This window comes from Cetorhinus maximus, chromosome 20, assembly GCF_964194155.1.
Source record: "Cetorhinus maximus chromosome 20, sCetMax3.hap1.1, whole genome shotgun sequence".
NCBI classification, from domain to species: Eukaryota; Metazoa; Chordata; class Chondrichthyes; order Lamniformes; family Cetorhinidae; genus Cetorhinus; species Cetorhinus maximus.
The window spans coordinates 53,530,664-53,544,326 of record NC_135898.1 but is presented as its reverse complement, the minus strand read 5'-3'; the positions used below and the strand labels follow the sequence as shown (position 1 = coordinate 53,544,326).

The 13,663-nt window shown below is 38.9% G+C and overlaps 1 protein-coding gene across 2 annotated transcripts in view; it reads right to left on the bottom strand.

Moving 5' to 3' along the window:
• Nucleotides 1-13,663, bottom strand: part of ablim1b (actin binding LIM protein 1b) — a 266,319-nt gene that overhangs the window by 25,447 nt on the left and 227,209 nt on the right. For both annotated transcript variants that reach the window (XR_013579734.1, XM_078564687.1), the window contains exons 14-17: nt 10,389-10,436; nt 6,013-6,150; nt 2,330-2,418; nt 1,088-1,217 (exon numbers count right to left, since the gene is read on the bottom strand). Coding sequence is in view for 1 of the 2 variants with exons in the window: in XM_078564687.1 (XP_078420813.1) it covers nt 1,088-1,217; nt 2,330-2,418; nt 6,013-6,150; nt 10,389-10,436 (405 nt within the window). In the remaining variant the exon portion in view is untranslated. The remainder of the gene's footprint in view (nt 1-1,087; nt 1,218-2,329; nt 2,419-6,012; nt 6,151-10,388; nt 10,437-13,663) is intronic.

The window sequence follows — 13,663 nt, the reverse complement described above, 5'->3', positions numbered from 1 at the left end:
CGGGAGTTTGTTTTCTAGGATGGAGCTTATTCAGCTGTGGCGCACTGATTATAAGTGTGCATTTTTAATATTAAAAAATCCCATTATTGCCTGATGCAACCTTCTTTAAATCAACTTTTAATAATGTCTAAGCAGCTAATCAAAAAATTCCAACAGTACAAATACTTCTGATGCATTGAATGATATCCAATTAAAATATTCAAGTGATATTAATTATCAGAAAGTGCTTTATATAGACCAAATTGCCTGGAACTATATAAAACATCACACGGGGCAGAATTTTCTGCCTGTCGGGTAGGCTGGACGGGAGTGGGCGCAGGCGGGCGCGGACCCGATTGGTGCCCCCGATCAGGTCTGCGTCGCCATTTTACGTGGGCGGCCCAGCATGCACTCCCTGTGCGGGGGTGTGGGGGGTGGAGGGAGGAAGGGTTGGGGGGGGGGGGGGGGGGGGGGGGCGGTGCCTGAGCCGGGAGTACGCTCCTTTGCGTGCATGCACAGAGGTGCCTCAGGGAGATTAGTTTTAACTCCAAAAAGTTTAATAAAGTGGTGAGAAACTGTCACATGAGCTGGGACATGTGCATTAATTTCAATAAAAATTTTTTGTCAAAATTTAAAATCATTCATGAGACCTCATCCCGCCCGTGGATGAGGTTCCATGAAAAATGGGAAGACCGCCTGGGCTCTTCGCCTTCCCGCCAACCTTAAGGTTGGACAGGCAGCCCTGTTAATTATTTTAATTGAGAGGTAAATGGCCTTTAATAGGCTTTGACAGTTCGGCGGGCGGGCACCCAAGTCGGCTGCACGCCCGCCGGACTTAAAGTCTGAATGACATGCCGTGACGTCGGGACACACGGCCGACATCACCACACATCATTTTACACCTCGGCGAGCGGGCCCCGCCCCCACTCGCTGAGCCGAAGATTCAGCCCATGATGTTTTCAGGCAACTTTGTGATATAGTGAAGCTTGGCTGAAGATAAGGTATAAAGAATATTAAGTCCACTTTTGTAAAGGCCCGGACCAAAGAATTAAGAATTGATAAAGAAGCTATTCATCTCACACATTTAATGAAAGATTTATATTCTTACATGCATTTCCTGCTGAATCATAACGATGTCTAAATTGGAGGTCGCCAGAAAGAGTATGAGAGGCTAAGCGGGCTTGCTTCTCTTTTTCCAGCTCTTCCTTCAGGATCAGCTTCCCAAGGCCTGACTGGATCTGGACAATTACAAAAGATAATTCCAAAAATAAACAAACTAGTATTTCTGAACAGTAACTAATGCAGCAACAGTGAGTCCGAGTTATTGTGCGGAGTTTAGCTAAACACTGCTTGGTTTTCCCTGTGGACGATGTCCCTTTTTGAAAATAATTTACTTTGAATTGTTTCAAGGAGCTGAGTACAAACATGAGCAGTGGTATGTCTTGGGCAGGAGTACAAGACAAACAATTCTATTTTGATTAAGAATTCATTTCCTTTCCATTAACCCAAGCAATACCGAAGGCGAAAATTAACAACTTTGGTTGGTGGTAGTCTGCAACGTGGCTTGTCAGATTCTCAGTTGTGTTGGGGGAATTCTTAAATGAAAGGAAGAAAAAGAAAGCCTTGCGTTTACATATCATCTTGCATCTTTCACAACCTGACGACATCCCACAAAGCATTTTACAGCCAAAGAAGTAGTTTTGAAGAGCAGCAACTGTTGTAATGTAGGAACCGTGGCGGCCAATTTGTGCACAAGATCCCACGTACAGCAGTGTAATAAATAACCAGATCAATCATTTTAGGCGTTGGCCAAGGGATAAATGGTGACCAGGACCAACTGGAGAACTCCCCAGTTCTTCTTTAAACAATGCCCTGGGATCTTTTACATCCACTGGAGAGGGCAGACAATAAAGTACTTTGGAAAATGCTGAGTTTGGTAATAAATTTTCAGTAAAGACATCACAAGGAATATACAAAAATATTAATTTGAACCACAAAAAGGGGGAGATGGTACTGGCTGCAGATTGTTTAAAGAAAAATAGATAACTTAAAAAAGTGCAAAAAATACATACAAATATGAATAATATTCTTGAACTGAGATAATAGGATTAATATGTGCTGACAAATTGAAAGTCGGCTTAAATTCAGACAGAACATCAATGGACAAAACAAACACATGCATGGACACAGATTAATGAATTATTAATATTGCACCAGTCACAAAAGATTAGATTAACTGTTATTGATTGTCATTTGCTTGTTCCCTTAACCTCATCAATGTTATGAATGGTAAATTTAGGACATAAAAATACCATTCTTTTAATAATACATTCTAACAAGTTGGTCATACTTTACTGAGTTGCTCCTCCTGGAGTTGTCTACGTCTGAGTTTCTCCTCATCTTCCTCCTCTCGCTCACTCCCCCTCCTCCTGTCCATTCCTGGTGGTAACAAAATACAACTTCAGAGGATTGTGATGATATACTGGCAGGGGTGCAGGCTTGTCTAGATTTAAAACCAAAGACGGATGAAGCCTGCAATCACCTTGAAGGCTTAGTCCAACTGAGATGGATTCTTGGATTTTAGAGAGGAACTAGATCCTAACTCTTAATAACTTTTTCTCCAAAAAAGAGATATATATAGGTGGCGATTTTTTCTGATGCATTAATTAGGCAGCTGGCGGGCACTGTCATCGCACCACCCAGTCACAATTACACCGTAATCCATCTTGGTGATTGGATCTCATTAGCAAAGTGTGCAAAATGGGCTCTCTGAGGCAGTACACTCGTCAGGGAGAGTGTGCAATATGGGGGTGACGGGGGGGGGGGGCGAATATACAGAGTCTGCCAACAGGCTGAAGTATTTTCAAGGAACCAGAGCAGCAGGAGTCTTCCTCCTGGTGTCACAAAAATAAAAATAGTAAAAAACAATCTGGTCCATTCTAAGAGCAGTGGTCCCTTTCAGGGCCCCTGGTTAGACTACTCCAAGCCAGGGACTAACCTAAGCCAGGAACAAATGAATAGAACATGTGCAGGCATGGACACCCATTAGCCCATGAAAATTGCATCAAGTCCTATGATGGGTGTAGAAGCACCATTTAAATAAGGCTCTTGTTTGATCCAGGTGAGAGTGCTGGCTTCCCATTAATTAAATTGTACTTGGCTTGGGCAGCCAATGGGCATACTTGCATTATAACATTTTTGTTTGCCTGCTTCCCATTTTCCAGCATAAATGGGGCAGTAGGCATATGGGAACCACCCATGTGGTGATCCTAATTTTAAAAAAAACACCCTTTGTCACCAAAAATACGCTAAACCTAAACATATATACCTGGAATATCTTGTGTTCCCCTGATTTCTTCAGGGCTTCAATGTTAGGTGCAAAAATCACCAGGAATTCATGAACCCCACCAAAAACACTCTCAACATGCTATTTAGTGGCATGTGCAATTAGAATATTGGCCAAGGGATTTGTGATGAATTTGTAATTAACTCAACAGGACGTCTCTCACTGTGCTGAATTACTGTATTTTAGCTGCTGCACAGGTTTGATAACAACGTGTGCCAGGATGAGTCAAATATAATATTCTCAGGTGTGTAAAGTAGCAGTGAGTGGCAATGTCAGGCACCCATTGAGAAAATGTCTTGTTAATGAAGATAGCAAAAAAGTGAAAAAAAAAAACCAAAATATTTTTGTTCTCAAGTTACAGAGCACATCTGAAACAGTTTAAGAATTTAGAGAAAGACTGCGTGGCAGAAACTTATCCTTTTCCTACTGTAATTCTTCATCAAAAATCTGAGCTAAAATCTAAAACAGAATTTTTTTAGCCTACACTAAAGACTCAGTAAAGAGTTTGGGCCAAGAGAAAACATGGCTTGTGTTTTATATAAACCTCACCAGTCTCTCTTTCCAACCACATTAATCAGCTGGAAAGACACTGCTGTCATATATTATGAAGGAAATCAGTAGTTTGAAGGAAGTTGGAAAAACTGTTAAAACCCTCTCCCACCGAATAAGTAAAAAACACATTTATGCATGAAGTATTATATTAGGTCAATTTACTGGCACCCAAACAGACTCACAATGATAGTGCTGTATGGAAACAGTCAACCAGATTGCTGAAGACTTTTGAGAAAAGCCTTTGGGGACAGCACACTTTCTGGAAGGCTAATTTTAGAGATATTAATTTAAGTTCCAATATTAAAAATCTTTAAATCCATCCACAGTGCAGAGTGTTGATAACTGAAACCTTTTATCTACACTGATAATGCGAAAACTGAGATGCTTCCTCTTTGAGGGAGATCTATTTGTGGCAGCATGCCTGATGTGAGTTGTGTTCACCTAGGAAGGAAAAACACCTATAGGACATTAGAGAAAGGAAGGCTGGCCCTGAAACAGATATAATTAAAGGGATAAAAGCAAAAAATTGTGGATGCTGGAAATCCTCTCCGCAGATGCTGCCAGAACTGCTGAGTTTTTCCAGGTATTTTTGTTTTTTATAATTAAAGGGATATTGTTTACACAGAAACATTGTCTGACAAATCTTATTTTCTCATAAATGCAAAGACAGATAAGTCAGAAGAACGTCATGTCATTTCCAACCTGATGGCATTAAATGCAAATGAAACATTCTGATATAAATTATATTTTTGCGTCAGTTGCATATAAATGGAAAATAGATCTGTCACACATTGCTTTTTGAACTGAATACCCCTTTTAAGTCAGGAATTTAAAGAAGGGGTTAACAGCAACACTCCATCCTGCAGTGCTCACAGATCTCAGCAATGAATTGCTGAACACTGTGTAGCAGTGCAAAAACAGAATTACCTGGAAAAACTCAGCAGGTCTGGCAGCATCGGCGGAGAAGAAATCAGTTAACGTTTCGAGCCTTCATGGCCCTTCGGCAGAACTGAAGCATAGTTAGAAGAAGGGAGAAATATAAATTGGTTTAAGGTGGTTTATATTAACCAATTTATATTTCTCCCTTCTTCTAACTATGCTTCAGTTCTGCCGAAGGGCCATGAAGGCTCGAAACGTTAACTGATTTCTTCTCCGCCAATGCTGCCAGACCTGCTGAGTTTTTCCAGGTAATTCTGTTTTTGTTTTGGATTTCCAGCATCCGCAGTAGCTTTTAGCTTTTTGTTTTTATCACTGTGTAGCAGTGCTTGTACCTGAGCCTGCACCAACATAAACAGTCAAAAGCTACCTTCAAAATGACTTTCCGCCTCCTGGATTTACATTCTGACAAAATGTCTCACCCAGTTGCTGCACTAATGGATTTCTGTCTTTGGTTGTTCAGCTCACAATTGCAATTGTGAAGTGATCAGTTTAACAAGTGATATTTGGCCAATGTAAGTGTATATTTTTATTTTGATAAATAGCACAGCTTGTACACTTTTATCATACTGGGTCCAACTAAACTATAAATTAGATGACTATAGCATTGATTGCCATCTCAAGAGAAAGACATTTGAGTTCCAAGGCTGCTTGTCATTTGAACTAACTGGCTCACTGAGGGAATCGACTGTATTTGGCCAAGGAGCTAAATGCAGTGACATAGGATAGCACACAGCCATTGTCTGATTCAGCCTCCAGGATAATTAAGAGTGGCACTTTCCATTAAGAACATTTCTGGCTATTTCTTGTGATAGCCGCCACTTTTGGTCAGTCAGTTCCAATATGAGCCAGCTAAATGAGAATTTGTTGCACTGTTGACTTCACCTACCTGCACAACATGACTTCACGACACGTGATGATGTAGCGATGAAAATGTTGGTCGCAACAGAAAATCCTGTTTGCTAAGTCATGTGAGTTGAGATTTAATTTTTTTATTCAGAGTATACCTTTTTTAGCATGATTAGCATTATCAAAAACAAATGAGAAATTTTAAAATGCTGGAATGTCACCTCAAAAATTTTAGTTTTGGCAAGGTTATCCTGACAAACTTACGATATTATCTTTTGACCTGAGAAAACAGAAAGTTTTAAAGAATCATTAATGAGCCGCAAGGCCCATTTGTCAGGTTTTTATCATACCTATGGTACCCGGACCTGGCCAGTAGTCAGTCTCCACCTCAGAAGTTTGATCGGGATCTGGAGCCTGGGCAGCTGGGAACTTGGATGACTTGATGATTTCCACGCCTGTCTTGAGTTGTGCTGCCATTGCAGCTGCATCTAGAGTGGCAACCAGTGGGAACTCAGCATGTGCTACTGTGTCTGAAATAGACTGGGGTTTCTTACTAGCCTGCTGTAGGCTTTCAGCACCCGCCGCTAATCAGTACAGCGTTAGTGAAATCTTTTCATCACAAATAAAAATCATATTTGTCTGGCATAAAGTTACTATACTTGGTTTAGCAACTAAATCATCAGATTAAATACTTTATAATGGGTTAGTCATAACAGAAAACAAAACAAGTAATTATGGAATGAACTACAGCACATTTATATGGGACCTAAAATTGTCCATATGTGCATAATGTGGCTTATATATTAGATTTAGAATTCCTAACACTCCTGTCTGCAAGCCTCAATATTCACTGTGGTTAGCATATGTGATCTTAATACTTTGTCTTAATTTAATTTAACATAGTCATTAATTTTGTATAGCATAAAGCATAGAATTTTCTAAAAATCAACTGACATTAAAATTATTTACACAAAGCACATTAATCATTACTTTAAGATGCTGGGTGTGTGAAGGCAATTTTCATGTAAGGAAAATCCATTAGCGAGGAGGTACATTTGAGGGGAGTGTAGATTGGAAAATCAATATTACAGTGTTGCAGCCCTATCTCCAATTCAGTTTCTTCAAACATGGTCCTTCGTTGGGGGCTCAGGGTCAATGACCTTACCTGTTAATGTAAGTGTATTTATTTAATCTAACAAAAACAACAAACCACCTCCAAAATATATTACTTGCATCTCATTATGTCCATTCCATCTTGTTAACCTATTCATTTGTTTTAACTATCATCTTACTGCTGCCAGGCCTGGCAAACTCCTTATTCTCTGAACTCCGCTACCATTTTTAGCCCTGATGGTGTCCCTCTCTAGGTTGTCTAGATCCATGTCTCTGCATTTAGTCTATCTTCTCCCAGTTCACTTCCTTGTCCTTGGAAAGCTTGAAAATTCTAGCCTAATCAATAAGCACCAATATGGTTTATGACATAGATGTCCTACTGGTGATCTTGTTGACTGACACATCCCTCTGAAATTCCGTTCTTAAGCAATTTGGTGAACCATCTGTCCTCATCTTGGGTCTCTTCAAAACTTTTGACAAGATCCGGCACTGTACCATTCTAAACAAGCTACTGCTATTAGGTATGTTCACGGTTACCTAATGTTAAATTCTGCAACCACAAAGCCATAACAGGAAATCATATTTGTGTGCTGGGGACAAGGCTGCAGTTCTGATTTTTTTGACCATGCTCTCCTTGAGTCAGCTCCTCATAGATAAAGCACTGGATTGGGAAATTTACCCTTTCAGTTTCCTCTTAAATTGCTCTACCTGTGCTGCAGTTGGTGGCTTATTTCCAGACTCTTTTCCAATAGCTATGGGGCTCTTTCCAACATCAGTACTTCATTGAAGTCAGGACAAATTTGAATTTCCAAATCTAACTCATCTTTTCAGGACATTGAAACTACAGAAATCTATACTGCCCTCAGTACTTTTTTCCACTTAAAACCTTCAGACTTCCTACCTCCTCATCACATTTGCTGACTTAATTCATCTCTTTTTCAATTTTCAGCCTTAGTGGAGTACTGTACTATGGGCCTTGGTTTCCAAACTTTTTTTAAAAAGTCCTGCCAGCCAATTTCACAACTAATCAAAGGTACATCTCAGTGAATAATGAGGAGTTCGTCTGGTCATGAGTAAGAGTCAAAAAACTTCTATGTTCAATCTAATTGTAAGGTGTGACACTGTTGCTATGTTATGCTTGGAGGAAACAGGTATTGTTTAGAGCAGCTATTTTTATTTGATTGAGTTCATAATATTTCAAAAACAAAATTCTAGCTGCAAGCTTGGTAAGAGGTCAAAGTGATTGAATTTTGAACTGAAGGTTTCACAAATAGATGTCCGAGTATAAGAGTGAGTTTGTCTGCTTGCACTGTTAATGCTGTCTTAGTGATGTGAGGACAAGGAACAGATTTCCAATGCCAATCTAACAGGTTACTAATGCCCCCTGGTGGCCCAGATGAAACACTGGGGAACATGTATGTCTCCAGCTTACAGCTCCATTATCCAGGTCTGTTTTTAAGAGTTTTGGCTACTGAAGGACAACCGCATCAGGCATTGTTTTATGACATAATAATCAGATTTAGTGTACGCAGTGCTATTGAAAGGTCAAGCTAGCAATAAACTGGGAAGAGTTAAAGGAAGGCAGGCTTGGTATTTGGGGGGTTAAATTGGGAGCATTCCCGATTGTCCATTGTAATTTTAGCAGAAGATCCTCAGGAACCTCATCTGAATGGCATAAATGCTGGCACAAGAGACATGTTGATTTATAGTGTAAATAATAAATCCTTTGAGGCTTATAGTATTTCCACACCACTCTATTAATTAAATAAGATAAAATCTGCTATTTTTATATTGTGCTGCCAACAGAGATATGTATTTTTATTTTATTGTGGTACAAATCAATCATTACTCTAGTACAGAATGCTATTCTAAGGAAAAATAGTTGCTGGGAAAACAGGTTGGTTTATCAAAAAATTTTATTCCTAAAAGGTCAACACTGCATCGAGCAAGGTGGTTAATAGGTAGGTAACTGGCATGCCCTGCATCCACCAATACAATGCTGGCACTTGAGAACAGTGGATTTAGGAGGAGGAGAACATTTTAAAAAAACGGTTTTCCATACTTTAGGAGATTCATCAATCCCATGCTTCTATTGGAAAGTCACACCCAAAGGATGAAATCTTACCTCAGTTTTTAAATGAGGGATGGTACCATTTCCGGGTCCTTGACCCTGATGGTTTAAGAGGTCCGCCTGTCTGCCGATTGGTGGCCAATTAACAGGCTGCCTCTGGGACCCCTGTTCAATTAGGGACAGTGGAGGATCCACAAACGGGAGGGCCAATAGGGATGCCCACGGCTGTGGGTGGTCAGCCGTTTTGGCACATTGCCCCTCTTCTTTCTACAGATAAAATGCTAATTTTAAAATTGAATGGAAACTTAATTTGTATTTAGAACTGAAAAAGCCTGATTGAGGTTTCTTTTTAATTCTTCAAATTACCTGATTTGTTTAAAAATAAATTAAATATTAACAACGAAGAGTTTATATTATTTAAACTTTCTAATAGCAATGATTTGTTGCCATCTAAACTTGACAGAATAGAAGCATCTTCTTATTTAGAAAGACCTGCGGTTTAAGGAAATTCACGAACAGCATGACTTCAAACAGTACTTACACATTAATATGAGTGAATAATCATGGCAGACACATATTAATGGAAGGGTGAAGTAGAATCATGGTCATGAGCAAAACAATAAAAAGAATTATAAGGAAATAAAGAAATGTGTGTAGTATCTAGTAACTTTGAAGCATGAAATACATGGATGGAAACATGCACAGTGAACAATTCTGGTCAAATATGAAAAACAGCTCTTGCAGTCATTTTCCTCAAAATGTTGAATTAGATGTTGAGTGTTGCAGTTAGTTAATATACTGGACTTTCACCTATGGGACCAAGATATGCATCCAACCTAGATTGTAGGATGAAAATCACCTCCCTCTGCTGGCTGCAAGTTCTTGGTGATCATAGACTGGAAACCTTAAACTGGCTCCTAGTGAGTCTGGGTCTAGTTCACAAACTGTCCATAATTGGGCACAAATTTGGACTGAATTAATAACCTCATCAAGGGAGACAATAAGGTAGCAAATGAATAAATGAATAAGAAAATTATCTGGTGCAGTAGGGTGTTGACACTTGATCCAAAATGTAAAAGCTTTCCATTCTCCATTACTGATGAAAGCAAAAAAGAAAAATGCACCAAACCCCTCTCTTGCAAAAATGTTTTTTAAATTTAATTCTCCACCCTGCCCACCATCACATTTTCCGCAGTGTCCTTACTAAATAGACAGTGCTTAATAAGGCTACAGACTTCTCTAGAACTGCCAATACTACTTGACTGGTGAGAGGGTAGCAGCTTGAACTAAGCTGGACGAAAATGTTACTCTTCATTGAAAATTACTGAAAGTCTTCACACTAGATTTGACTTCTGGATAATTCTGGGATTTGGTCTCGCAATCATCTAATCATGAAACAAACCAATTCAACTACCATATTATCAAGCAGCTAACATAGCGAGAGTTTCTTAGTATTCAGCAAAGCTAATATCTCAGGAATAACACATTCAGTTAGCTATTTTAGTTATCAGAAGTCAAAAACAAAGAAGAAGGGAACTGTACCATATTGCTTGTAGATAGGAGGCTTTCTGTATATATTAGTTCCTTGGTCTGTGGAAAGAAAGTTGTACAGCTTTTTTAATTATTGCATAATACATTTGAAAAATGAATCCTTTCCGATAATACCAAGCAAAGCTGAAAAGGCATAATGATCTAATACAAGAGGCAACACAAATAATAGCAAACATCAATGTGACATGTTAGTGTCCATCATAGGGGATGGCAACAATCAGCTTCTGCAATAAAACAACAGGGCAACTTGTGTAGGCACCAACATTGAAAACTGCAAATGGTTCAATATATGAATGATTAGCACAAGGATAATGGCAACAATTTATGATTGAAATTTCCACATATCACATGAAACTTTATATGCCACAGCGAGTTTCTGCTTCTAAAGTTTTTGATTCAAGTACATTCTCAAACAACATCTTATTTTAAATGACATTTATTGAGCACTGCCATTTCTCTGGTAGAAGTCAAAATAGAATTTAATTATGAACGATGCTGTGTAACCTATGCTTTGCATCACAGCTTGCTTGCCAAAGATTTATATAAATATCTTCAGGCTTGTTGATGTAAATTAGATTATGAAGAGCACATCATGATTTGAAATGGGATAGGATGCGGTAGGTTGGTCTACCACCAAGAGAGACTCATTATTACATTAGACAGAGTTAATACAGTGACTTGCAGGCTCAGTGTGTCACTGTGCAGGCTATGTGCCACACTAGGTGGCCCCAGCACAGCATCAGGCAGGATCGTTAAATGACTGTGCAGGGCTGGTACAACTCTAGGCAGATCCAGTATTGTAAAATGCAGGTTCAATATGTAGCTTGGAACTGTCTGCATGGCACAGGCTGAGGTTACGGCACTGCTGGACAGGCGCAGTGCAACACAAGACATGGCAAAATTAGCGTGACATTACACCAGGTCAGTGTATCACCAAGCAGATTTAGTGTGGCGCTGCGCAGGGATAATGTTATCTGGCAGCCATTGTGTCACTGGGTGGAGTGAGTATGACAACTGAGAGCTCAGTTTTGAGGTTTGTTTAGACATTGTATTGAATTAGTCTACATCTTAATCATTAGTAAGTATATGACTGACATCTCTCAGGAGTTTTAGAAGGAGTGCTTGAGCAGATCAAAGTCAACAAGTTTAAAGTAGAATGACACAAATCTTACCTTTCCAGCTTTAACTGGGAGAAACTGAGATCAATAAGATACATGATTTTGGATTATCAGTCTACTCTATGTTCATTAATAGAAATCTCTCAAACTTGATTGTGAGGGATGTACTTCAATATTAAACTGCTTGAAGCAGAACACTGGATTATGGAACATTACAGCCTCATTGTTGCTGATGCGACAAATAAACATAAAACACACGGAAAACACAATGTGTTGGGAGAGATCTAAAACACCAACACAAGATTCTTTAGTGTGCCTTGTCATCCCTCCAGTTCATCAATTCAGTGCATGGATCTGCCAAGAACTTTGAAATTGGCTTTCAATTTGGAAAATGTATTTTCTAATAGGGAAGCAACTGTGTATTGGAATGGGGAAATACGCAAAGACTTACGCTTATGGTCATTTTACTTCATCATTGCCATCTCAAACAGACCATACCCATTACTATATCATCATTTCATTATGTTAATTCATATATTAATACTGCTGTCTGCAGGTAGAAATTGTTTTGATATCATGTAGTTATATTCCACCAGAAGATATCAGGGCAACACTTAATTTTCCTGAGACAGCCAGAAGAACTGGTCCTTTTGGAGGTCAAGAGTTTCTATTTTAAAAGTAGACTCTGAGAGTTGCAAATTGGACACTATGGCACCAACAAGCTATCCAAAGGCTCAACTAAGCCTGACTATTCATTATATTTCAGTGGCTCTGCTTGTGAAGCTGTTTGTTCTCACAGCTCTTTCCTTCAGGTTAAAGAGTTCTCAATTCTCTTGCAAAATTCTCTACACATAGAATAACTTCCTGAGAATAATGAATCCTGATGCAGCTGATAAATGTGTTGCCATTTTGGAACTGAGGCATGGTGATCTGAAGGTCCAGGCACAATTCCCAGTCTGTATTCAGGTAGCTCAATTCAATCAGGTGGGGATAATGGATGCCTGAAATAGTTTGTGTGCTTCTGAATTTGGGCAGTGACAACTCAGCCAAGATTTCCTTTCCTGAATGCTACCCAACATTTCCACTAGAGCAAAGGTTCCCAGTGGAAGATGCATGTGTGGGAATATCAGCTGAGGACAGGTTTCTACTTGGCCTTGATATCTCCCTCGGGGGAATACTCTGCCAACGCTCACAATCTAAGCTCAAGCAAGAACGATCACTGAGAACTATCATGACAAGACAGGAAAATCAGAGGAACACAAAGAAGAATGAATCCAATTGAGACAAAATCTGCTTTCAACAAATAATAATCTGAGTAATATGAAAATAATTTATATGAATAGATTGTGATAGTCATTCTGTGATTTTTTTATGGTGCCATTAATATCTCTTCACATTACCATCAGGGTCTTAATTTGGAACTTGTCATGAAAACCTTCTCAATGTATAGTCACAGCAAAAAATACTGCATTATACCGAAAGACTACCTTGGCTTGTATTTCTACCTTAACTTCTCAAATAATTATATTTTGTTGTACCAATTTTGTGCCTTGCTACAGTGTATTCCCTTGCATTTTTGTTACTTGTATGATACAAAGTAAATCAGTTTTTAATGAGTCACCATGAGTCACTTTTCCACCACTTGTCCTACAGCTTTAATATCAGCTCCCTTTCACTTATCTTCCGCGTGTCAAACATTTCTTCACTACTGTTGTTCAGTCTTAAGCAACCAAAACTGAAATTAATCGTCCTATAGCAATATACCTCTATCTACAATACATTTCTTTATTCTTATTAATTATACATATATTAATAAATAATAGCCTTTTGCCATACTCTCTATGTTCATTTAAGGAGTGGACCTACAAGAGACCAAAGCATCTGGTAGTCAGGCTACATTTAAATGTTACTGCGATCTATAATAACTGTTTAGTATCTTCTGCTTTTCCTACAAACCTAATACATCTTCCCAGAATATATAAATTGTTTATAAATACCTAACTAAATCTGTGTAAACTCAGTTGACAGATCCAGGCCTTTGGAGTGGTTAATGTACAAGCATTGATAGATACTGCCTGTGTAGTCCATTATTTGTCTGATAGACATTGCTGCTATAGTTTTGCTTCATGCTGACCAAGCTCAGTAATA